This window comes from Bos grunniens, chromosome 10, assembly GCF_055505025.1.
Source record: "Bos grunniens cultivar Pamir isolate PY7600 chromosome 10, Bosgru_T2T1.0, whole genome shotgun sequence".
In the NCBI taxonomy this organism is placed as follows: Eukaryota; Metazoa; Chordata; class Mammalia; order Artiodactyla; family Bovidae; genus Bos; species Bos grunniens.
The window spans coordinates 42,312,179-42,337,831 of record NC_141174.1 but is presented as its reverse complement, the minus strand read 5'-3'; the positions used below and the strand labels follow the sequence as shown (position 1 = coordinate 42,337,831).

The 25,653-nt window shown below is 35.5% G+C and overlaps 1 protein-coding gene across 2 annotated transcripts in view; it reads left to right on the top strand.

The window, feature by feature from the left end:
- Nucleotides 1–24,662, top strand: part of COPS2 (COP9 signalosome subunit 2) — a 32,060-nt gene extending 7,398 nt beyond the window's left edge. Inside the window, exons 2-13 of one of the 2 annotated variants that reach the window (XM_086320822.1) lie at nucleotides 8,769–8,882; nucleotides 9,514–9,591; nucleotides 10,680–10,805; nucleotides 12,859–12,948; nucleotides 13,068–13,145; nucleotides 15,131–15,305; nucleotides 17,032–17,210; nucleotides 17,327–17,379; nucleotides 19,722–19,819; nucleotides 21,003–21,085; nucleotides 21,568–21,626; nucleotides 22,505–24,662. In XM_086320822.1, the coding sequence (XP_086176948.1) occupies nucleotides 8,769–8,882; nucleotides 9,514–9,591; nucleotides 10,680–10,805; nucleotides 12,859–12,948; nucleotides 13,068–13,145; nucleotides 15,131–15,305; nucleotides 17,032–17,210; nucleotides 17,327–17,379; nucleotides 19,722–19,819; nucleotides 21,003–21,085; nucleotides 21,568–21,626; nucleotides 22,505–22,649 (1,278 nt within the window). In that variant the 3' untranslated portion in view covers nucleotides 22,650–24,662. Of the gene's footprint in view, nucleotides 1–8,768; nucleotides 8,883–9,513; nucleotides 9,592–10,679; nucleotides 10,806–12,837; nucleotides 12,949–13,067; nucleotides 13,146–15,130; nucleotides 15,306–17,031; nucleotides 17,211–17,326; nucleotides 17,380–19,721; nucleotides 19,820–21,002; nucleotides 21,086–21,567; nucleotides 21,627–22,504 lie in introns of both variants that reach the window. The other variant, XM_086320821.1, reaches the window with a different exon arrangement.
- Nucleotides 24,663–25,653: the final 991 nt, after the last annotated feature.

Here is a 25,653-nt window from a genome sequence, read left to right as displayed (position 1 = left end):
AGATGGTTAAGAGATTGCTTTGGATAGATGTCAGGACATGAGTTATATAGGTTGGAGCTAATGTGCACTTTAGTGGATTTTTTTAAAAGCCCTTTTAACACTGTTCAGGTGCTTGCTTTTTCATATATTGCTTAAATTATTTGATTTTTGATTAAAACATTCTTAATGTATAGATTAAAATTTCAGTTTCTCTCTTAAAAGCATTTCACTTATACTTTTATAGTTATTGCATCTTCATCTGACATAAGGGAATTCAGTTTAGCAATATTTAATATTTTTCCTATATTCCCTGTTTTGACTAATGTCACTGTGTGTAACCAAATTGGCTGTAGTCATTAAGGATAACTTTTTCCCCTTTCTTGTGCCCATGTGATGTGTCCTTTTATTTTGCATCCTTAACATCACATATATTTATTTTGTCCTCTCCCTTTTCTCCTGGTCTACTACTTGGAATCAGGCCTTCATCATCTATTGGCTAAACAGTTGTAAGAGTATCCAGTGGGTACTTCCTTACTGCCTGAGTGCTCTTCCTAAAACACAGATATAATTATTTCTCTATAAAATCTTTTAGTGGGTCCCCATTTGATATAAACTCTGCTAGACCTGTATAGTTCTATTCCCCTGTCTGATACTAGTTTCTCTCATCAGCTCTGCATGCATCCTGTGCTTCAGCCCAATCAGACTACTGGTAGCTCTTCTAAATATGCAATGCTTTTGCATAGTTTGTTTTGTTTTGGTGCCTTTTTTCATCCCTGGGAAAATGCATTTGTACTTTTAGACCTGGTTGAGGTAACTTTTCCTTCTAACTCATTCAGGAGTAGTTAATTACTCCTGATACACCACCGAACCTAGTCTGTGTCTCTGTTACTGCTTCTATTGTATTATATTGGTGTTTCATTTGCATATCTGTATCAGACCATGAATAGCTTAAGGAGAAAGACTTCATTTTCATTTGTTGAACACATTTATTTACTGGTTTAACCAAAGACCATTATCATTGGGTGTAAACAGTATATGCTTACATGCTTAGTCACTTCAGTCTTGTCTGACTCTGCAACCCCATGGACCATTGGTCCACCAGGCTCCTCCATCCATGGGATTCTCCAGGCAAGAATACTGGTGTCAGTTGCCATTTCCTTCTCCAGTGATAAAGTATGAAGCAAGTGAAGTGAGTGAAGTGAAGTCGCTCAGTTGTATCCGACTCTTTACAACCCCATAGACTGCGGCCCACCAGGCCCCTCCATCCATGGGATTTACCAAGCAAGGGTACTGGAGTGGGTTGCCATTTCCTTCTCCAGTAAACAATAGACATCAGATCAGATCAGATCAGATCAGTCGCTTAGTCGTGTCCGACTCTTTGCGACCCCATGAATCGCAGCACGCCAGGCCTCCCTGTCCATCACCAACTCCCGGAGTTCACAGAGACTCACGTCCATCGAGTCAGTGATGCCATCCAGCCATCTCATCCTCTGTCGTCCCCTTCGCCTCTTGCCCCCAATCCCTCCCAGCATCAGAGTCTTTTCCAGTGAGTCAACTCTTCGCATGAGGTGGCCAAAGTACTGGAGTTTCAGCTTTAGCATCATTCCTTCCAAAGAAATTCCAGGGCTGAGCTCCTTCAGAATGGACTGGTTGGATCTCCTTGCAGTCCAAGGGACTCTCAAGAGTCTTCTCCAACACCACAGTTCAAAACCATCAATTTCTCGGCGCTCAGCCTTCTTCACAGTCCAACTCTCACATCCATACATGACCAAAGGAAAAACCATAGCCTTGACTAGACGAACCTTTGTTGGTAAAGTAACGTCTCTGCTTTTGAATATGCTATCTAGGTTGGTCATAACTTTCCTTCCAAGGAGTAAGCATCTTTTGATTTCATGGCTGCAGTCACCATCTGTAGTGATTTTGGAGCCCAGAAAAATAAAGTCTGACACTGTTTCCACTGTTGCCCCATCTATTTCCCATGAAGTGATGCGACCAGATGCCATGATCTTCATTTTCTGAATATTGAGCTTTAAGCCAACTTTTTCACTCTCCTCTTTCACTTTCATCAAGAGGCTTTTTAGTTCCTCTTCACTTTCTGCCATAAGGGTGGTGTCATCTGCATATCTGAGGTTATTGATACTTCTCCCGGCACTCTTGATTCCAGCTTCTGTTTTTTCCAGCCCAGCGTTTCTCATGATGTATTCTGCATATAAGTTAAATAAACAGGGTGACAATATACAGCCTTGACGTACTCCTTTTCCTATTTGGAACCAGTCTGTTGTTCCATGTCCAGTTCTAACTGTTGCTTCCTGACCTGCATACAAGTTTCTCAAGAGGCAGATCAGGTGGTCTGGTATTCCCATCTCTTGAAGAATTTTCCACAGTTTATTGTGATCCACACAGTCAAAGGCTTTGGCATAGTCAAGAAAGCAGAAATAGATGTTTTTCTGGAACTCTCTTGCTTTTTCCATGATCCAGCGGATGTTGGCAATTTGATCTCTGGTTCCTCTGCCTTTTCTAAAACCAGCTTGAACATCAGGAAGTTCACGGTTCACATATTGCTGAAGCCTGGCTTGGAGATTTTTGAGCATTAGTTTACTAGCGTGTGCTGCTGCTGCTGCTAAGTCGCTTCAGTCATGTCCGACTCTTTGCGACCCCATGGACTGCAGCCTACCAGGCTTCTCCGTCCATGGGATTCTCCAGGCAAGAACACTGGAGTGGGTTGCCATTTCCTTCTCCAGTGCATGAAAGTGGAAAATGAAAGTGAAGTCACACAGTCATGTCTGACTCTTAGCGACCCCGTGGACTACAGCCTACCAGCCTCCTCCATCCATGGGATTTTCCAGACAACAGTACTGGAGTGGGGTGCCATTGCTCTGTGAGATGAGTGCAATTGTGCGGTAGTTTGAGCATTCTTTGGCATTGCCTTTCTTTGGGATTGGAATGAAAACCGACCTTTTCCAGTCCTGTGGCCACTGCTGAGTTTTCCAAATTTGCTGGCATATTGTGTGCAGCACTTTCACAGCATCATCTTTCAGGATTTGGAATAGCTCCACTGGAGTTCCATCACCTCCACTAGCTTTGTTCATAGTGATGCTTCCTAAGGCCCCTTGACTTCACATTCCAGGATGTCTGGCTCTAGGTCAGTGATCACACCATCATGATTATCTGGGTCGTGAAGATCTTTTTTGTACAGTTCTTCTGTGTATTCCTGCCATCTCTTCTTAGTATCTTCTGCTTCTGTTAGGACCATACCATTTCTGTCCTTTATCGAGCCCATCTTTGCATGAAATGTTCCTTTGGTATCTCTGATTTTCTTGAAGAGATCCCTAGTCTTTCCCATTCTGTTGTTTTCCTCTATTTCTTTGCATTGATTGCTGAAGAAGGCTTTCTTATCTCTTCTTGCTATTCTTTGGAACTCTGCATTCAGATGTTTATATCTTTCCTTTTCTCCTTTGCTTTTCGCTTCTCTTCTTTTCACAGCTATTTGTAAGGCCTCCCCAGACAGCCATTTTGCTTTTTTGCATTTCTTTTCCATGGGGATGGTCTTGATCCCTGTCTCCTGTACAATGTCAGGAACTTCATTCCATAGTTCATCAGGCACTCTTATCTATCAGATCTAGGCCCTTAAATCTATTTCTCACTTCCACTGTATAATCATAAGGGATTTGATTTAGATCATACCTGAATGGTCTAGTGGTTTTCCCTACTTTGTTCAATTTCAGTCTGAATTTGGCAATAAGGAGTTCATGGTCTGAGCCACAGTCAGCTCCTGGTCTTGTTTTTGCTGACTATATAGAGCTTCTCCATTTTTGGGTGTTAGTTCTAAAACGTCTTGTAGGTCTTCATAGAACTGTTCACCTTCAGCTTCTTCAGCATTACTGGTTGGGGCATAGACTTGGATTACTGTGATATTGAATGGTTTGCCTTGGAAACGAACAGAGATCATTCTGTCGTTTTTGAGATTGCATCCAAGTACTGCATTTCGGACTCTTGTTGACCATGATGGCCACTCCATTTCTTCTGAGGGATTCCTGCCCGCAGTAGTAGATATAATGGTCATCTGAGTTAAATTCACCCATTCCAGTCCATTTCAGTTCGCTGATTCCTAGAATGTTGACATTCACTCTTGCCATCTCTTGTTTGACCACTTCCAATTTGCCTTGATTCATGGACCTGACATTCCAGGTTCCTATGCAATATTGCTCTTTACCGCATCAGACTTTGCTTCTATCACCAGTCACATCCTGGTATTGTTTTTGCTTTGGCTCCATCCCTTCATTCTTTCTGGAGTTATTTCTCCACTGGTCTCCAGTAGCATATTGGGCACCTACTGACCTGGGGCGTTTCTCTTTTAGTATCCTATCATTGTGCCTTTTCATACTGTTCATGGGGTTCTCAAGGCAAGAATACTGAAGTGGTTTGCCATTCCCTTCTCCAGTGGACCACATTCTGTCAGATCTCTCCATCATGACCCACCCATCTTGGGTTGCCCCACAGGCATGGCTTAGTTTCATTGAGTTAGACAAGGCTGTGGTCCTAGTGTGATTAGATTGACTAATTTTCTGTGAGTATGGTTTCAGTGTGTTTGCCCTCTGATGCCCTCTTGCAACCCCTACCATCTTACTTGGATTTCTCTTGCCTTGGGCGTGGGGTATCTCTTCACGGCTGCTCCAGCAAAGTGCAGCCTTTGCTCCTTACCTTGGACGAGGGGTATCTCCTCACCGCCGCCCTTCCTGACCTTCAATGTGGGATAGCTCCTCTAGGCCCTCCTGTGCCCACGCAGCCACTGCTCGTTGGATGTGGTGTTGGTCCTCCCAGCCACCGCCCCTGGCATTGGGCGTGGGGTTGCTCCTCCTGCCCGCCGCCCCTGGCCTCGGGCTTGGGGCGTGGGGTATCTGCTCCAGGCCGCCGGCCGCCGCCCCTGACCTCGGACGCCGGGTAATAGACATAAATAATATATAATAGATACTCTATAGAACAGAATTATTCTAAAGACTTCTCAAAATATCTTCAGTTTAAAAATCATGCCAGTGTGGTAACTAGTTTGCTGTAGTTCAGTTCGTATTGAGGTATGTGATTTACTGAGCTGCAAATGACAGGTTAGTGGTGTCACGGAGGCTGCAACATGGTGTTGCAGATCATAACCTAATTATAAGAAGGAAATTAGTAACATATCAGTTGTGCCAATTCTCATGTATTTATCCATTCCAGCAGCAACACTTAAGAAATGAATTGCAGTTGTGCAAAAAATAGTATACATTTCACTTCTCAATCCATATAATGTGAAAAACTGAAAGAACGTATTCACAAAATGTTGAAGGCTGATTAAGTCTTATCTCAATCGTAGTGATTCAGAGGAGTTTGTATAGAGTTTAGAAATAGCATTAATCTGGAGCCAGTCGGTGCCAGAAGTTGCAGGTAGTCAGTCTTGAACTACAGGAGGCCTTCAGACTTGGTAGGAAATGTAAAGATTCCTTTCTTCAACAGTGTTATAATCAGTTCAGTAGTTGAAGTTAACTTTCTGGCAACTCCATGTCCTACTCACGTTTACCTCTCAGCTTTCTGCTTAGCTCTTAGGTCCTGGGCCATTTTTATTTTTTCCCCTAATCTGTTGGCTAAGAGTGCATTCTGAAGATTTAGGTTGCGGAAAAGTGATTCTCTGGTTCTAGCTATTCCTGTGTATTATTGAACAGTTACTAGAGAAGAACTGATTTCCAAAGGTGTAGAGTATGTGAGTAGGTTTTTTAGCTAGGATTATTTACTCCATATCTTCCCTGAGGAGGTAGATGATGCTTAAGCTGTAATGACATGCAGTGGTTAACGAGGTGAAGAGAGGTAGAAAGAAAAAGAAATGGCACGTTCAAGGTAGAATCAATAAGGACTTTTTATGTTCCAGCAGTGTGACTGTTTCTAGCTGTTCAGTACTTCGTGTTACAGTTTTGTGTCTGCTCTTCCTCTTTTCCCCTTTCTCTTTTTTGTCTGGCATGCAAACTCCCATTTAGCTTTCAAAGCCTGGCTCAGAAGCCATCACTATCACAACATGATTTGATGTGTCCACTTGGCTTGTTCATTATTTATTAATTTCTTTTTTAATCAATTTTATTATAGCCAAACCTGAATTCAGAGTGAAGAAGTGAATGAATGACTATGAACTTTACTCATTACTCAGAATTTGACCTTATCTGTAAGACAAGTGTTCCAAAGAATTTAATATGTGGAGCAAAACTCAATTACTGATCTTAAATTTGTGAGACTGAGTGCCAGTGCTTCCCAGAAAGTATCCTTACATGAGGAAATAATTACCCTCCAGAGGGCGCACATTACAAAGCCATGGTGGTCAAATAAAACTGATTGTATGCTAACATCAAACATCTCCTTCCATCTGCTGGTCATAGGAAAAATTCATCTTGTGTTTACATATTTTTGAGCTTTCTAACACTTCACTCTTATATCTTTTTTCTTTCATATGCCTTTATGAGACAATACAGAATTTTTCATAAATTGTGCCCCCCAAAATTTAACTGTATTTGGATTTAGAAATAACTATAATACTATTCTTATCTTTTTTGTGTTTGCTTTCAGGCACAATTCTGAATTTCACATAAACTTACCCTTTGTAATGACTTATAGCTGAAGGAAATCTTCTCTCTTCCTAAAATAATAGTTTTATTACACTAATTTATGTATACTTTATAATCCTCGTCACTAAGTTGAATATCCTGAAAATACTTTAAACTCTTATTTCTACTTCTCCACAAAATGGTGTTACTTCAATTTTTCTTTCTGCTTTATTGTTTCATAACTAGGAACTGAATTTATGTAATGAAAAGCCATATAAAACTATATAATATAAATTAATTTTGTTTTACTTATTTTGATGTTACAAGACTAGCTAAAGTATAGTAATATAACTAAACAACTATTGAGTAATGTGAAGTACACATAAAGCAAATATTTTTATTAACATATAGCTTTACTTAGCAATAGATTACTCTGCTTTATATAGCTCACCATCCTAGGTAGTTAGGCTGTGTTAGAATAATAAAATTTAGACTTGGGGAATAGCAAAAACTAAATTATGAAACTAAAGGTAAAATAACTAACATTTAATAATAAGTAATACTACTAATAATTAGTATTTACAATTTGCTTTTGTGTTGATTCTGTATCTTTCAGTACAAACCTATTTCTGAATCTGTGTAACCATCCCTTACTTGGAGAAAATGGCTTGGTGTCACTCATTCCAGGGAACCCTTTGCTGATGTCTTTGTATCAGTTCAGTTCAATTACTCAGTTGTGTTCGAATTTTTGAGACCCCATGGACTGTAGCATGCCAGGCCTCCCTGTCCATCACCAACTCTGGAGTTTACTCAAACTCATGTCCATTGAGTTGGTGAGGCCATCCAACCACCTCATCCTCTGTCATCCCCTTCTCTTCCCACCTTCAGTCTTTCCCAGCATCAAGGTCTTTTCCAGTGAGTCAGCTCTTTGCATGAGGTGGCCAAAGTATTGGAGTTTCAGCTTCAACATCAGTCCTTCCAATGAATATTCAAGACTGGTTTCCTTTAAGATGGACTAGTTGGATCTCCTTGCAGTCCACAGGACTCTAAGAGTCTTCTCCAGCACCACAGTTCAAAAGCATCAATTCTCCGGCACTCAGCTTTCTTTATAGTCCAACTCTCACATCCGTACATGAGACTACTGGAAAAACCATAGCTTTGACTAGACGGACCTTTGTTGGGAAAGTAATGTCTCTGCTTTTTAATATGCTGTCTAGGTTGGTCATAACTTTTCTTCCAAGGAGCAAACGTCTTTTACTTTCATGGCTGCAGTTACCATCTACAGTGATTTTGGGGTCGAAGAAAATGAAGTCTGTCACTGTTTCCTCTGTTCCCCATATATTTCCCATGAAGTGATGGGACCAGATGCCATGATCATAGTCTTTGTATAGGCTCAGTGTTTTCTAATACTTTGCTTTCAGTCAGAACATGTTTTCTGTTTATGTCTTTCAGCCACAAATTTAATGCCTTTTCCACCTTCCCTAAGTACTTTTCACACACCTTAGCCATAACTTTTGCAACAGCAGAACTAGCACAAATTTCTTTTTCCTTCAGTTTCACAGGTAGAAGATTTGTTATTACCATGGATCTTATCAACCTCAGCATACATTTTTTTCTTACTGAGGACTTTTACTTTTTCAATTAAAAGGTGCACATTAGGGCCTTTCTTTGGCATATCTGAATTTCTAGCATCACTGTTTTTGAACTTTGGAGCCATTATTAAGTACAATAAGGGTAACTTGAACACAAGCACTGTGATACCACAATAGTGGATCTGATAACTGAGCCTGCTGTTTAGTGACTCACAGGTGGGATATGCCGGACAAAGGGATGATTCGCATTCGAGGTGGGATGGAGGGGGTGGAGAGGAGATTTCATTGAGATTTGTTCATGCTACTCAGAATGACTTGCAGTTTAAAACTTTTTGATTGATTATTTCTGGAATTTCCCAGTTTCCAGACCTCAACTGATACTCAACTGAAATCACAGAAAATGAAACCGTGGGTAAGGGGGACTACTGTATTCTGCTAACCACTTGATTTTGGCTTTTCCCCTTGTTACTTCAATAATGGTTAATTTCAGTGGAATTTCTACCATATATTTAAATTGTGGTTTTTTTCCTTATAAATATGTAGTTTTTCTCTTAACAGTATTCACATTTTAGCAGTGTGTGGGTTTCTTTTCTTTTTTGTTTCTCTCATTTTAATATCTCTTTCTAACACACAGGAATACTCTGAAGATAGTAACTCTGAGCCAAATGTGGATTTGGAAAATCAGTACTATAATTCCAAAGCATTAAAAGAAGATGACCCAAAAGCAGCATTAAGCAGTTTCCAAAAGGTTCATATTTTTTCTTGTTGATTCTGTGTTTTGTGTTTTTCTAAATAATGTCTTAAGTAAATTGTAAATGATTTTATCTCAGAAGTATGTTTGGATATTTAGTGATAATCCTGTAAAAGAAGTTTGCATTATGCAATATAAGCAAATATTTCAAAAGGGCTATCCTTTTGTTTTTTCCAATCAAGTTATCTATAGAACAGGACCATTGTCCCGAAAAGCTTGTACAGTTCTGGCAGAAAGAGAATCAGTGAATGTGCTGGTCAGTAGTTATCCCTGCGATCGTGGTCCTTCACATAGATGTGGTTTCATTATAAAATATGTGATTTCTTTCCTACTGGTAAACTTTTGGGTTATTCTTAACCAGTGAAGTAACAGGTACTTCTGGGACTGTATAATAATCAAGAAGTAGTTCTTATTTAATCTTTTGATGAAGAAACTTCAAAATAAGCTCACTTGTCCTTTCATAAGCATTTAAGACTGGTTTCTTAAACCTTTTAAAAATGGCTTTGAAAAATAGAGTTTTTAGGGCACTTGTTTTTCATGCATATGATGTAAAATTAATTTACAACTTAAATATTGGGTGTTACTAGAAAATAACAATATTAAATTATACTGAATTCTTTTTTTATAGGTTTTGGAACTTGAAGGTGAAAAAGGAGAATGGGGATTTAAAGCACTGAAACAAATGATTAAGATTAACTTCAAGTTGGTAAGATTTGTTTTGAGAGGAATTAAACTGATAATGAAATTCTTTACTTAAAAACCTCATGGCAACAAAATGTCATACCTGCTTTCCTGAAATAATTCTGTTGATATGTTTACATATTTAGCCTAATTTTCATTTGTGACTATAGTTATACTAAGTTTTAAAAATTCTACATGGGGTTCCTTCCTGGTGGTCCAGTGGTTAAGACTTGTACTTCCAATGCAGGGACTGCAAATTCAATGGGGGAAATAATATCCCCATGCCTCGCAGCCCAAAAACCAAACAAACAAACAGAAGCAATGTTGTAACAAATTCAATAAAGACTTTAAAATGGTCCACATCAACAAAATCTTTTAAGAATTCTGCATAGTATATAAGATTTTCTATAACTTATATGCTCTGAGGAATGATAGACCCTCTGCCAAAATATTTAATGCTGGAAATTTTACTAATAGTCCTTCATTTCCTCAGGTCTTTCATGTTTCCTGGAGTAACTACAGTTATGCAAATAGTCCTGCAAAGAATAGCAGCAGTAGCTACATCCACTATTTAGTAGGGCCTTGGGTGGGAGTATTTTCCCCCTTTTAGAAGTGGGGAGGACTTTTCTTGAGAGTGGGATGAGTACCTGGGCTTGAAGGAATTTTTTTTCCTTTCACATTTTACTATAAGAGCTTACCAATAATAGGGAGAGAAGAAATGCATAACTATGTTAGAGAGCTTCCTGATGAAGGAGTAAATTTTCAGGGAAGAATATTTTAAAAGTTGGTCTTATTTTTTTGGTCTATGAATATTTTAGTAGTTTTTATGATTTAAATAAATATGTTTATTGTGCAGTGAGGAACAATATCTGAAATTTGGAAAATCTATAAATTATACTTTTTCAAAGGCTAACATCATAAATTTAATTCATTTACTGAGTAGTAATTTCAAATTTAAGCTAAAATATAGTGTTTCTGTCATATAGTTCCTCTATTATTGAAAAACTATTGTTTTTTAATTAGGTAATAATAGGTATTTCTATAATCTTAATCATATGTACATATCTCAGTAAGTAAATATGTACCTAGTAATGCATTTTTCTTCCCTCACAGACAAACTTTCCAGAAATGATGAACAGATATAAACAACTATTGACCTATATTCGGAGTGCTGTCACAAGAAATTATTCTGAAAAATCCATTAATTCTATTCTTGATTATATCTCTACTTCTAAGCAGGTTAGAGTCTGTTTTTGCTTCTTGGTATTTATCAGTATGTTTAAACTTAAGAGCTTTGTTTTTTGTTTTTAAGGCCTAGAAGTTCTATTTAAGCAGTTATGCTAGTTTTAATTTTAGTATGCTGTTTTCATGGTTACAGGATAGTATATAGTATTAAAAGGGAATAACCCAAGCTTTATCTCTTCAAATAATATCTTCAGATACTGACATAATCTGCACACAGGTTTTACAGGCTTATAGTAGACTCCCATGCAGTTTCTAATAAACATCATCAGCACTTCAGCTAGCCTTCTTGAACAGTTAATAACCTATCAGTGAGTCATAGGTTCTTTGTGTAGATCTGATTAGACGGAGATCCTTGGGAGGAGAATCTATATTCATTGCAATTAGTAGTTGGCATAACTCATTAGGTAATCAATAAATGCTTCTACAAAGGATAGGTGGATGATGAAAGAAAGGGCTAATGATGATACTACAGTGGACATGAGAAATGATAGTGCTTTCATTATTTTAGTTTTTGATTATTAAGAAAAGCAATGATGATTTTAGTTTATTGCTAAAATAATTTCAATTGGATTATTTGTTCATATTCTTCTAAGCAACATAGTCCTAAGTTTCAGCTTTACTATGCCATGATATTTGAGCACAAGAAGTATTTTCTGTATCACTTAGCATTTCTCAGAACATTTGATACTTTTCATACTCAAAAAATGTTCACCTCAGAACTAGTCTTTCATTCTGTCTTTTCTACGAAATGTCATTTTTATTTCTTGAAGTTTATCATTTTTATATCTAAAATATATGTAATGGAAATAGAGGAAGATAAAATTATGTTTAGAACATTAACACTTCATGGCACTAATTCAGGGCTTCCCAATATATTGGGGCTTTTCTTAAGTGGAAAAATGTTTCCTGAGTTTTACAAACACGTCACATCATAATATTTTTTGTATGTTATTTTTAAATATTATGTCAGATGGTGGGGGGCAGAACTAAGTAATTTTCAGCAAGATTGTGTGTTGCTTCATGCTGTTATATGTAAGCTTTTTGTCTTTTGAAAGTAAGTATAGATATTAGTTGTGCAGCACTTACTGACTGTGCAATCGACAGTCATGAATAAATAGGCAGCCTTTACTGAAAGTATCAGACTCACCTGTTGCCATGCCCTCTTACCCCCTGATCCTGTTAAATATGTGGAGAATCAGGTATTCACACAAAGGTAGAGCCAGAAGTGGGAGGAGGGGACAGAGGAGCTTATCATAATGCAAAACAAATGGCAATTTCCATTAAAAAAGTCATATTCAGACAGTGAACTGATGGTGTTAGACAAAGCTAAAATTGTGCTTAACTTTTCCCTCCCCTCAACTCCAGCAGTTTATCAGTAACTTAAAAATTTGTAGTCCAGTTAATTGATTAGTCACATTTATAGAAGAATTTTGAGGAAAGAGGCTTATCGTTTGCTTCTTTAGCAGCTTACTTAGTGTTTGCCACATGCTTCTGCTGCTTCTGCCAAGTCGACTCTGTGCAACCCCGTAGACGGCAGCCCACCATGCTCCCCCGTCCCTGGGATTCTCCAGGCAAGAGTACTGGAGTAGGGTGCCATTGCCTTCTCCAGTTTGCCACATAGTAGTTCCCAAATAAGAGTTGAGTGCATAAGATACATCCATTCATAATAAACAATGGAGTCTCAGAGTTGGACACTACTGAGCAACTGAGCACGCACACAATTCTTGTGCTTGCCATTTCCTTTGCTAACATAAAATGAGTTATTAGATTTGAAAGGACAAACCTATACTATTAGAGCATTAGACATTTTCTGGGTTTTATTTTAAATGTATAAAAACACATGTTGGCACTTTTTGTAAATTTGGTCTGTACTTTTGCTAAGGTTTTGTTAATTTTGTGGACTGTCACAGACATTCAGTTAAGATACAGCTAGTGTATCTTATGTATATTAAAGTTCAAAGATGCACTTTTGGTTTGCTCAAATTAACTTTATTAACAGGTACAAATTTGCTGTTTACAATTATAGAATTCTGATTTTTTATGTCAGATGGATTTACTGCAGGAATTCTATGAAACAACACTGGAAGCTTTGAAAGATGCTAAGAATGACAGACTGTGGTTTAAGACAAACACAAAGGTAACAGTAATAATCACTTTTTTTTCTTTTGAAGAGTGGGTGGGCATCCTTGATAAACTCTAAAGATATACCTTCTCCTGTTGAAATCTTTTAATTCTAATAAGTTTATTTTTTTACAGCTGGGGAAATTATATTTAGAACGAGAGGAATATGGAAAACTTCAAAAAATTTTACGCCAGTTACATCAGTCCTGCCAGGTAGCTTTTCTTTTATTTTTTTTGTACTATTTCTTGATAAGAAAAAATTATATTGGAAACATTGCTTAGGGATATTTTCAAGCATCATCGCAAAAATAAAATTTGGAAAATAAGTTACCAGAAAGCTAATTTTTTCTGACTATTACATTACTTCCTCTGTTAATCATAATTTCAGTCCTTATTTTTGAAGAATGAGGCATAAGTATCAATAAACAGACCAGTCATTAAGAATAATAAGCATTTCATATTTAGTTATACACCCTATGAAAATCAGAAAGGATGTTGTAGACATACATTTTAAAGATATTTTATACTCTTAGTTTTCGTGTATGAATCCTCTGTAACAACACTGTCCTGTAGAACTTCATGTGATGTTAGAAGCATTCTATCTGTGCTTTCCAATATGGTTGCATCAGCTACATGTCATCAAGCGCCTAACTGTGACTAGGGAGATGGAGGTACTGGGTTTTTCATTTAAATTATAAACTTGTGTAGCCATAGTACACCTCTGTAACTTTTAAGTGTGAGCTGTAATTTTGTATTTCGTTTTTTGTCTTGATCAATAAATTACTTGATATTAGTTCAAATATTAAATAGAAATGCTGTTTTAAATATGTTTATGCTCTTTCAGTGCCATGTACTTTTTTATCAAGATCATGTTGCAGGTTGATTTTAATGATTTAAATGTATAAAAACATGTAAACTTTTATCAACTAGCTTTAAAAATGCACATATACAGATCCATATCCAATAGAGAATCTTTTGAACATTATTGTTTTTCATACTATGTACTATTATTTATATATTTTATTTCTGTGAATGAGGAAAAGGTTGATCAGAAAAGTGTTCTAAATCATCTTCACATATTTTCATTTAATAATGTTACCTTTTTTGGTTTTTATAAAAAACATGAAAATGTTTTCATAATAGTTTGGGTTTATAAGGCAAATCAGTCAGTTATGGATTGTTTTTTATCTACACATTCTTAAGGAGGGCTTAGTCTGATGCATAAACAGCTGTGTATTCAGTTCCACGTGAAATGAAAATCGTAGAGAAGGCATTTCTAACTGAAAGTCTTTCAGTATATACATAAGGAATATGAAATCTGGAGAAGTTTTTGCTTGGTTTATTTTGTAACATAAGGGAAATACTATCTGGATTGTAAATTACATTAAAGCATAGGAGAAATGCATGATAATCTGAACATACAGATTGTCTTACATATCATATTTCTTAGTCTGGTTGTGTTTTGTTAGTGGATAACTAAAGGAAAGTTTTAAGTTAGAAGACCCAATAAATAATATTTGGCTTTGTGTATGTCAGTGCTTGATATTTATGATTATCTGTCAACCATATTCTGTTTTTCACAGCTTGTGTTTGTGGGCTGTTGATCATCTTTCAAAGACAAACTCACCTTTGTCACCACCTTTGTTATTCCTTTGACATCCCCCAAGAGAATTAATCTTCTCTTCCATCCTTGGAACTTCATTGATGCTTCAGCTAGAATTATTATCATTTATATTATAACTTATCTGGTGGCATATTGGTCTTCTATATTGTGAACTTTTTGAGACCAGGACATTGGCTTATTTAACTTCGTATTTCCCCCAAGGTAGACTGACCACCTGGCACTAGGAAGGCACTTGATTGAAGGCACAAAGTGCTTTGATTGAATCAGTGCATCTAAAGTGGTTGTGAAGATTTGGGGAAGACTACAAATAATCTCCTGGATAAAGCAAAACATTGCAACTTTGGTACATTAAAAAAACCCTCCTTATCAAATAACTGTAAAGTACAAAGGCCATGTGGGTTCCTTTTTGGCCATTGAAGGTCATATTCTTAGTAATCTAGGTGCCAGTTGAAATTTGTAATTCATTTTCCCACAGAATTAGTATCATAAATGTAAGGTTCTCAGGCTAGCTCAAAAACCACTCTGTTGACTCTGAATTCTGTCTTGACTGGATTTTCATTATTTGTTTTCCTAGACTGATGATGGAGAAGATGACCTGAAAAAAGGCACACAGTTATTAGAAATATATGCTTTGGAAATTCAAATGTACACGGCACAGAAAAATAACAAAAAACTTAAAGCACTCTATGAACAGTCACTTCACATCAAGTCTGCCATCCCTCATCCATTGATCATGGGAGTTATCAGAGGCAAGTTTGGTTTGCAAAGGTTGGGCAGTGCTATGGGAAGATAATCAAGATGTCCTTGGATTATGACTGATTAACTCTGAAGGTTGTTTCTATTTTAGTGAAAATAAATGGCAAAGTAGTAAAGTCAAATGAAATGATCTAGTCTTAGTAAGGAATTAGGATGAATTTTTGTCTTTTTGAAATTTATATCAGTAAATTACTAATTGAAAATTCACCATCAGAAGTTCTGTTCTTGAATTGTATATAAAATTACCTTCTGTTTTAGTGATTTTTTTACTGAAATATTATTGATTTACAATGTGTTAATTTCTGCTGTATAGCAAGTGACTCAGTTATACATATATATACATATTTTTTATAGTCTTTTCCATTATGGTTTATCACAGGATATTGTTTATAGTTACCTGTGCTATACGATAGAACCTTGTTGTTTATCTATTCTGTATGTAATAGTATGCATCTATTAATCCCAGACTCCCTCCCCCCTACTCCTTCTTGGCAACCACATGTCTGTTCTCTATGTCAGTGAGTCTGTTTTGTAGATAGGTTCATTTGTGGCTTTATTTTATATAAGTGATATCATACGGTATTTGTCTTTCTGGCTTACTTTGCTTAGTATGATAAACTCTAGTTGCATCCATGTTGCAGCGAATGGCATTATTTTGTTCTTTTTTTATGGCCAATATTCCATTGTATGTATGTATCACATCTTCTTTATACATTCATCTGTCAGTGTACATTTAGGTTGTTTCCATGTCTTGGCTATTGTGAATAGTGCTGCTGTAAACATAGGGGTCATGTATCTTTTTGAATTATAGTTTTGCCTAGATACATGCCCAGGAGTGGTATTGCTGGATCATATATAGTAATTCTATTTTCAGTTTTCTGAGGAACCTCCATACTATTCTCCATAGTGACTATACCAACTTAAATTAGTTGTAATAACTTACATTACATTAAAATAACTTATATTATTTTTACGACTAAAACAGTGTAGGAGGGTTCTCTTTTCTCCACACCTTCTACAGTATTTGTTATTTGTAGACTTTTTAATGATGGCCATTCTGACCGGTATGAGTTTGGTACTTCATTGTAGTTTTGTTTCAAAAATTTCTTATTACTCTTATTGATCTTTATTTATGATTTTTGGTTTCTCTGGGTCTTTGTTGCTGTTCACATGCTTTCTCTAGTTGCAGCAAGTCTGGGGCTACTATTCATTGTGGTGCGTGGGCTTCTCCTGCTGCAGAGCACAGGCTCTAAGCACACGGGCTTACGTAGCTGTAGCACGTGGGCTCGATAGTTGGAGCTCACAGGCTCTAGAGCTCAGGCTCTGTAGTTGTGGTAGCATGGGTTTAGTTTCTCTGCAGCATGTGGAATCTTCCCAGACCAGGGATCATACCCGTGTCCCCTGCATTGGCAGGCAGATTCCTACCCACTTGGAGCACCAGGGAAGTCCACCTCATTGTAATTTTGATAAAATTACTTTCTATTTCAACTGAGAATAAAGATTTGCAAATGCTTGTTTGGCTGATGTTTAATGAAGAGCTTGGTTTTTAGAATTCAGTATGTGCCCTTTGTCCACTTCAGGAGCTAGGACTCTTCAGGTTATAGAATTAAAAGACTAGAAGCTACTGAAATAGTTTTCATTTGATTTTTATGAAGTGGTCAATCTTCTATTATTATAGAACTGAAAATGTCCTCTTTTCTCCTGTTTTATTCTTTACAGAATGTGGTGGTAAAATGCACTTGAGAGAAGGTGAATTTGAAAAGGCACACACTGATTTTTTTGAAGCCTTTAAGAATTACGATGAATCAGGAAGTCCAAGACGAACCACTTGCTTAAAATATTTAGTCTTAGCAAATATGCTAATGAAATCGGGAATAAATCCATTTGACTCACAGGAGGTATGTTTGTGCTCTAATTGTTCATTTCTGTCAGCTGTCTCTTGTGAAAATAAATGTTATTCTTTCTTTGTACATGTACATAGTTAATTGTTTTGTTTTTTTTTTTCTCTAACCAGGCCAAACCTTACAAAAACGATCCAGAAATTCTAGCAATGACGAATTTAGTAAGGTAAGATTTAATATTTCAGTCAAGGTAAATTACCTTAAAGCAGTGAATAAAGAAGAGAGCAGAGAGAATTTTACAGAATTCAGTTAATACTCAACGTATTATTTTGACTTGAAGTATACGAAAGTTTGTAAAATTTTTGAAGTCATTGATTATACTGTTTCTATTAGTCACAAGATTTTGTAAGTATTTACTGCTTTTTTTTCTCATTATCTTTGTGTGTGTATACACATACTGTTTCTCAGTAGAAAGCTATAGAGGTTTTAAAACAATTTCACAGTGTTACAGTTTCTACGTGCCTTAATCCAAAATGAAATTATGAATTGGTCTACGTAAGTCAAGAATTTGCAGTGAGACAGTTTGTTTACTTTATATTTGCTTAATTGACAAGATAAAAAAATCACTTTTTGCCTCAGCTAATTTCCTAATGTAAGGAGCAGCAGAAGGGTCATACTGGTAGGAAACCTAAGGATTTATTGTTGCCTTCTGTGGAGAAAGATATGACTAATGATGGCTAATACTGAAAAACCTGCCATCAAAGAAAAAAAGAAAAACCAAGCAAAAGCCTAGAAAAGAAGACGTTTTTGTAAAAGAAATCAATGAGCAAGAAAAATGTTTCTTTGGACCAGGAATAAATGTAGCCTATGATTTATTGTGCTTTCTTTGTAGAAAACTAGGAAAGAGACTTACTGGGTTTCAAGTCCATTGTTCTAGACTATACAGCTTAGTTCACTAAGACAGGAAGAGTGTAGTTAGGGGTATGAGGCAGGGTTGAGTTTTTTTGTTTGTTTTCAGATATATATAGGTAATTTAGATGACCAGACATTCTCTTAATAGTCTTTTTTTTTTTTTTTTTTTTTAATTTAAGAAAGTACTGTTGGGTGATAAATTACAAGTCACCTAAATGTAAATTTTATATACTTATAGCCTATTTCATTATATTGTTTAAGCTCAAAAGACAATTTCTTTGTCTTTATTTCAAACAGTTTATTCTATTTACATTTGGCCACATTAAGAGATTATTTGGTTAGAGATTAATTTCATAATACTTCAAAAAAAACTAGGTTAAATTTCTAAGTGACAAGTTTAACTTGAAAACTCTTAAAGAAATATTGCAGGAAAGTATATCCCTGGACATTAGTATTTTGTTCAGATTAAATTGGTTAATGCATTAAATGGATTAAAGTACTGATTTGTCAGACCTTATCTCAGTTTACTCCAGAGAAGCCTTTGTATTGGAACTCTAAAACTTATTTTAATAATAAATTTTAAAAGAAGTAGCCCGTGGTGTCCCATGTTTTGTATAAGGTTCTTTTTTAAGCCACTTAAACAGTGGAAGAATGTGTCTTTGTTAAAATATCTGTGTGTGCAAGTGTTTTCACTATTTGAATATATCCTCCTGTAGTATATTACAGTAATATATTTGGGGTAGGTAAGAAAAGTAATGCTTCCTAATTTTATCTTCCTAGTCAGTTGCCAGCAGACTAGAGGAAAATAATTCCTGTTGAAGCAGTTGAATCACCTGCCCCTAACATGAAGTTACATTGCGACCCAACAGATGGAAGCACAGCAGAGGGCTTGCAGAGTGGCTGATGATATGTGTTACATACAAAGCAGACAATGGTGCCATTTCCAGAAGGTTGGCTTCTTCCTTCTCAGCACCTTTAGCAGTCCCCATAGTGCCTCAGAGAGTAGGTAGTAGATACCTCAGACAATCATGAACATAAATCAGCCTTTGACCTTCTGCAGCAGTGTCCATCACTCTCTGCTTTGTGTGTGTATCCCATTTGCCACTAGTTATCTGCCACCAGTATTTCTGCTGTATAGTTCACTGGAATTTTAAGGCTAAAGAGAGTTGAGAATCAAATGTTCCCTTTAAGAAGTTTTGGCAGTTGCTGGTACCTTTCTAGAAGATAAAAATTAAGGAAGCTGAATTTATGAGTAAACTTCAGAGAGGATATACTGTCTTATATTCAGACTCCTCCATTCAGTAGTATACATGAAACCTGGTTTCTTGGAGATTAAATGCACAATTTAACTTAAAAGCATCAAGCATTAAACAGTTACTAAATATTTGTCAGTTCTTAACAATGCTAAGACTGAGGTTTTAATTAGCTGTGTATAACATATAACCCCACATAATTTGTCTTTCTTTTATAAAACTAAATGCATTTAAAGAAAATTCGTTTTCAGAAGGATCTGTGTGTGTTTAATTCTAATTTCCATGACAGAAACTGTAATTTAGATTTTTCATATAAAAATTGAGAAACAGGCTCTTTGGATTATCTGATTTAATATATGACTTCTTCATGTTTGACAAAATTTATGCTTTTCTTTTTTGTTAGTGCCTATCAGAATAATGACATCACTGAATTTGAAAAGATTCTAAAAACAAATCACAGCAACATCATGGATGATCCTTTCATAAGAGAACACATTGAAGGTATATGTCTTCTTCTGACTGAATTCTGTTACTTTCTTTGCTACTATCAGACAATACTTAATGGACCTACATGGAATTAAGGCATTTTTCTTCTGTTTATTGCAAAATACAGACTTGTTTCTAAATGCTGTCATAGAATAAAATATTCCTTAAAATTATAAAACTGTTTTAAAGACGTCAGTAGGTAATTTCATGTTATTGATGTAATTAAATTCTACATGATGTCCATTTCATTTAAAAGGAGGCTGTCACTTTTGCCTTCTGATTTAGATATTATTGCATGTTTCTTACTGACGCTTAGGTTCAAAGTAAATTTTTAGGATTTATTTTTGACAGCAGAAGCTTTGAAACAGCCTGCTATAGATAATGCTAAGATGCACTAATTTTGAAAAGGTATGTAACAACAAATGTATGAGATTTTTAATAAGTTCTAATTAACAAAGATAAAAATTGTCTCTTTGTTCTAGAGCCACTTATACCTCCAGTGTTCCTACCTGTTATGGAGCTATTTGAGGGTTTTTAATAACTGGAACAATTCATTCAAATGCTTAAATGCCAGATGCATTAAGAAAATCCAAAGAATACTTCAGAAGTAATATTCTTTTGTTCCTCACCTTCCTTTCTCTTTCACTCAACAGACAAAGTTCTTATTTGAACAGCGAATACTATATTTTGTGGGTATAAAAAAAATACAGAAGCCTTGTGCCTGAGCTCCTATTTTTTTTTTTTTTGTAAAGGATACTGTAAATGAAGAACTGGGAAAAATTACAGAATTACTTTATAAAATGTAGTATTCTAGTTTATGAGAGAGCATAAAGTAAGGAACTTGACTAGTTGGTATAAATTAGAGCTTCTTGAAAGAGGAAATTACAGAGGAAATGATGAGCAGTGAAGTGTTAATTAAGAATGCAAGAGGATATTTCAAATAGTATTACAACATGAGCAAAATCAGAGAGATGGAAACAAGAAAAACTTATGTGAAAGAGAGCCTCTAATCCTGTGGTACATCTGTTGAACTCAAATGTTTTTAGATATAAATTGCTTATTCCCTCACTGGACAGAGAGACATGTTTTAAGAAGATAAATGATACAGTTAATTAATACAATTTAGATGTACATAGTGATTCATAAAGATACACAAACTAGTAAATATAAATGTATTATTTTAACTTTTGTCTTTCAGAGCTTTTGCGAAACATCAGAACACAAGTGCTTATAAAATTAATTAAGCCTTACACAAGAATACATATTCCTTTTATTTCTAAGGTACTTCTATTCCTTATAATTTATATTTATAAATGCAGTGTATATTTAAAAGAGTTATTCTTGGTAGCAATATTTTATAAAATATAGCATAACTCAAGGTTTTTCCTTTTAATGTGAATTTTTCTGTTTTCCTGATATAAATTGAGTTAAAAGAAATGAGAAATAAAGAGTCATTACATTTCATTTTAAAGATTCCTTCACCATCAGTAATATTGTAAGAGAGAAAGTAGTGGCTGAAATACATAACTGATGTATATTGTTAACCCCAGCCACAATAAAATTAAAGTAGGAATATACTTCTAAAGTTAACAGAGCAAAATTTTATCAGACCTGTGTTCTCAGTATTTTGAACAGATAATGAAATTTGTTTTAACTTTTCTCTTTTTTAAGTGATAGAAACGAATTTAAAATAATATTTATATAGAATCATAAAGTCCTCTAAAAAGTTAATTAGTAGAATTATAATGAGTCTTTTGTCTTAGGAGTTAAACATAGATGTAGCTGATGTGGAGAGCTTGCTGGTGCAGTGCATATTGGATAAGTAAGTACTTGACTATTTTTTTTTTCCGCAAAATGTTTAGGACATAAAGTTTGAATAATGATGGCAAAGGTAGCAGTTGAATTCTTAAGTTTTCATAAAAAGCACCCTTTGGCTGTAGTTTTCTATTGAAAGAGATACTTGTATGTGATGGCTTTTTATAAATGACTGATCATATTAAGCACATAATCTTTAAAAAGTTCTAAATGACTTTTCAAAAGATTTCTCATTCAGTGTATGACCCTATATGCCTGCCTGCTCAGTTGCTTCAGTTGTGTCCGACTCTTTGCGACCCTATGGACTGTAGCCCGCCAGGCTCCTCTGTCCATGGGATTCTCTAGGCAAGAATACTAGAGTGGGCTGCCATTTCCTTCTCCAGGGCATCTTCCCCACCCAGGGATTGAACCTGTGTCCCTATGTCTCATGTCTCCTGCATTGGTAGGAGGGTTCTTTATCACTGAGCTACCTGGGAAGCCCCTGACCCATCTATACAGCTAGATAATTATTTAATGAATAGTATTATTTCATTTTTGAAGTATAAGATATGATATCTGTTACTTTGGAAATGGTATCTTTCTTAAAGGCAAGAAATGTTATTTTTAAAGCTTCTCATGTTACATTTGCTCTTGATTAATTGGGTAAGTATATGTCTGTTGGTTCTTTCAGTGAAATTGATGAAAGGTAGCTGAAGTCTGGTTTCTGCCTAAAGTTTGAATAAGCTAATGAATGTTAATGCTGAATGCAACCATTTAATGTAGACTGCAGGGGGGGTTTTTTTGTTTTGTTTTTGCATTTATTGACATTGTGACTATTTTATAAAGTCCAAAAGATACGTTTAGTGAAAATGGTTTGTAGACATGTCATCTTTTATTTATTTCCAGCACTATACATGGCCGAATTGATCAAGTCAACCAGCTCCTTGAACTGGATCATCAGAAGAGGGGTGGTGCCCGATATACTGCACTAGATAAATGGACCAACCAACTAAATTCTCTCAACCAGGCTGTAGTCAGTAAACTGGCTTAACAGAGAACAGCTTTTACAGACATACTTAAGGCAACAGTGCAGAGATGTAACCCTTAAAAGAACTGGGAATGGCAAAACTACTGTCGGTTGATGTGTCCTGAAAATTATTGGAGTTATGGCAGAAGTGCTTTTTTTGATCAACTGGTTTGTGTTTTGCTGCTGCATTTATCCCAAGAAAAAAAAACAGCTTTAATCTCCAGAAGAAAACCAAAATGCCATGGGATTTATGCTGTATTGACATCTTGCCCTAAAACATACAACATCATAGTAATTTGTCGTGGGCAACATGACCAGAGAGAAGATTTTTGTCATGATTTTAAATACACTGACACGCTACTGTTGGTTAAATTTAAACATGTTTTACCTGCAGAAATTCTCTCACAAATAACCTGCAATAACTTGAAATGCATACCCTTTTGAACACTTCCTTTTCTCATGTATAAATTAAAATGTTTGCTGCATTTTGCAAAATGTCAATTCTCCAAAAATGTGTCCGTATATTTCTGTACCTGCAGTGTAGTAAAGGTTTAGATGAAACCCCATAATTATAGTGGCATACTGTCACTTAGGTTTCAAGCAGCAAAATAAACAGTGCAGCTCAGAAATTGTAGTTTGGTTCTTGATGTGTTTTTATTACATGTGGGGTTTTTGTTTTGTTTTTTAGTACCTTAGAAATGTCAAATTATTTTTCTTCACTTAATAATTTTAAAAAGCCTGGAAGTAAATAAGTTGGTTATTTGCTTTCAAGTTTTTAAAAGTAGTCTTTATTGATAAGGAGAATTAGTTTCTAACAAAAAACTTGCATAGTACTTAACTTTGACAGTGATACTTTAAAGGAATAATTTTGTTTTTAAAGAATGATACTCCTTTTTAAAAGATTCTAACTCAGAATGTTCACTTTAAACAAATATGCCAGAATATAGACAGCTAAATGAATGTTACCCTGCATAGTGATCATGCTGGAAAATTATTTCCTAATTCCAGCAATCTACCATTGCTCAAAACCTCTTGGGTTTTACTCTTTGAGAATTGCATTCAGAGCTAATTTAAGTCACACACTGTTAACTTTATGATTACATAATTGTTAAAAAAGTATTATCCAACTTTTGTTCTGTGTGCTGTGCTGTGCTGTGCTCAGTCATGTCCAACTCTTTTACGACCCCATGGACTGCAACCCGCCAGGCTCCTCTGTCCATGGGATTCTCCAGGCAAGAGTACTGGAGTGGGTTGCCATTTCCTCCTCCAGAGGCTCTTCCTGGAGACCTAGGGATTGAACCCGTGACTCTTGCATCTCCTGTATTAGCAGGCAGATTCTTTACCACTAGCACTACCTGGGAAGCCCTGATTGTTCTATAGTTAACCATTATTTGGCACCAAATGTCTTACTGTTTCCAAAAATTAAATCTTTGAGGTAATAGTAGGAATATGCAACTGGCTTTGAAGGCGATCCCAAAAGAGTTTTAAAGATATTTTGAGCAGTGGTAGCATAGTTAGGAGAATGAACTGTGGCCTTTGAAGGTGATAACCTAAAAGGAGACACAGCTCATTTGAATGTATTGAGTTTTGGATGTATTTGTTTCATTTAAAAAAAAACAAAGTTCACATTATTTTATAGTGTCAAAGGAAGAACTAAGATTAAGATAATTTCTTTGGTTTTTCTATTGCTTGTTATTATGTAAAAAAGAAGTGAGTGGCAGTTAAGGAAGACTGTTAATAGCTAAAGAATGACAACCAAGAATTTTTGATCTTTAAATCAGATTTTATAAACAGTGGAAGGAGCATGGACTTAAAACAAGGCATGCTTATTCGATTTTGTCAAAATTTTACGAAAATATGTGATATATATTTATACTAAAACTATATAATCCTTAGACCTAGGAGAGCAATCAGTTAATGTCTTTAGCAGATTACAGCAGTATTAAATACAGGTGCAACTTGAAAATGTAGAAAACTGAAAGAAAATGATAGACAATGTCTCTGGTAGGGAATAAAAAAGTTTAAGATATTATAAAACTATGTGTATTTTCTTCTCTTTTGCATAAATCATTTGTGGGAAATGTGCAAAGTTTTTTTTTTTTTTTTTAACAGGAGTGGTCATAATTAGGATTTATTTTTCAACATAATTTAGAAACTCTTGTTACCCAAATAAAAATGACAAGTTTCTGTACCTGTATTCAAATATGTATGCCTCTGATATAATTGGAAAAAAGACTTTGTTTATGTTTGAATTGATGGAATTAGAATTCATGGGATTTGAAATATGATTTAATCTTTAACCCTATCCTCCAAGTTGTAACAGGCCCAGTTCTCCTGTGGAATCTTTGCTGTGTGCAGTGGTGCATCTTCCAGCTTCTAGAGGGAAAGCATGCACTTGTTATTTTTGGGAAGTTAGGGTTAGTATCTAACACTATCCAAGGTTACAGCATAATCTTTCATTTATTGTAATTGTATGTATCACATAGGCTTTATTTAGTATTCCCTAAATATGGATTTGTTCTTTTTCTTTTAAGTCACTTGCCCTATTTGTTTTTAAACACAGGTTTTTGGTAAATCTTAACAGCCTAATTTAAAACTATTTGTTACATTCCCCCCCACCCTTTGAAGATTTTCTGTGTTTTTGTGCATCAATTTTTTAGAGGTGAACTCTTAGAGATTGCTTATTAAAATATAACTAAATTTAAGAAAAGTAAAAATTGGCAAATTCTTAGTATTTAAGTTGCTCATTAAATCTGGCCCTCTTTTCTGAGAACTGAAATAACAAGTAGCTTACACTGTATTTCTTTTTGCTTCTAAACCTGGATAAACTCACTTCACAGTAATCTTCGGCTGCCACGAATAGATACTGTTTCAGGAACTGGATTTCCATTACTCATTCTAGCTCTTACATTATTTTTTCAGTTGTTGATTAAATATTTTTCTCTACATCTGATGTGATATAACTTTTTTAAAAGATATTTATGAATGTACTAAGAATTGCTTTCATTACAGGAGTCCCTTCAAACTA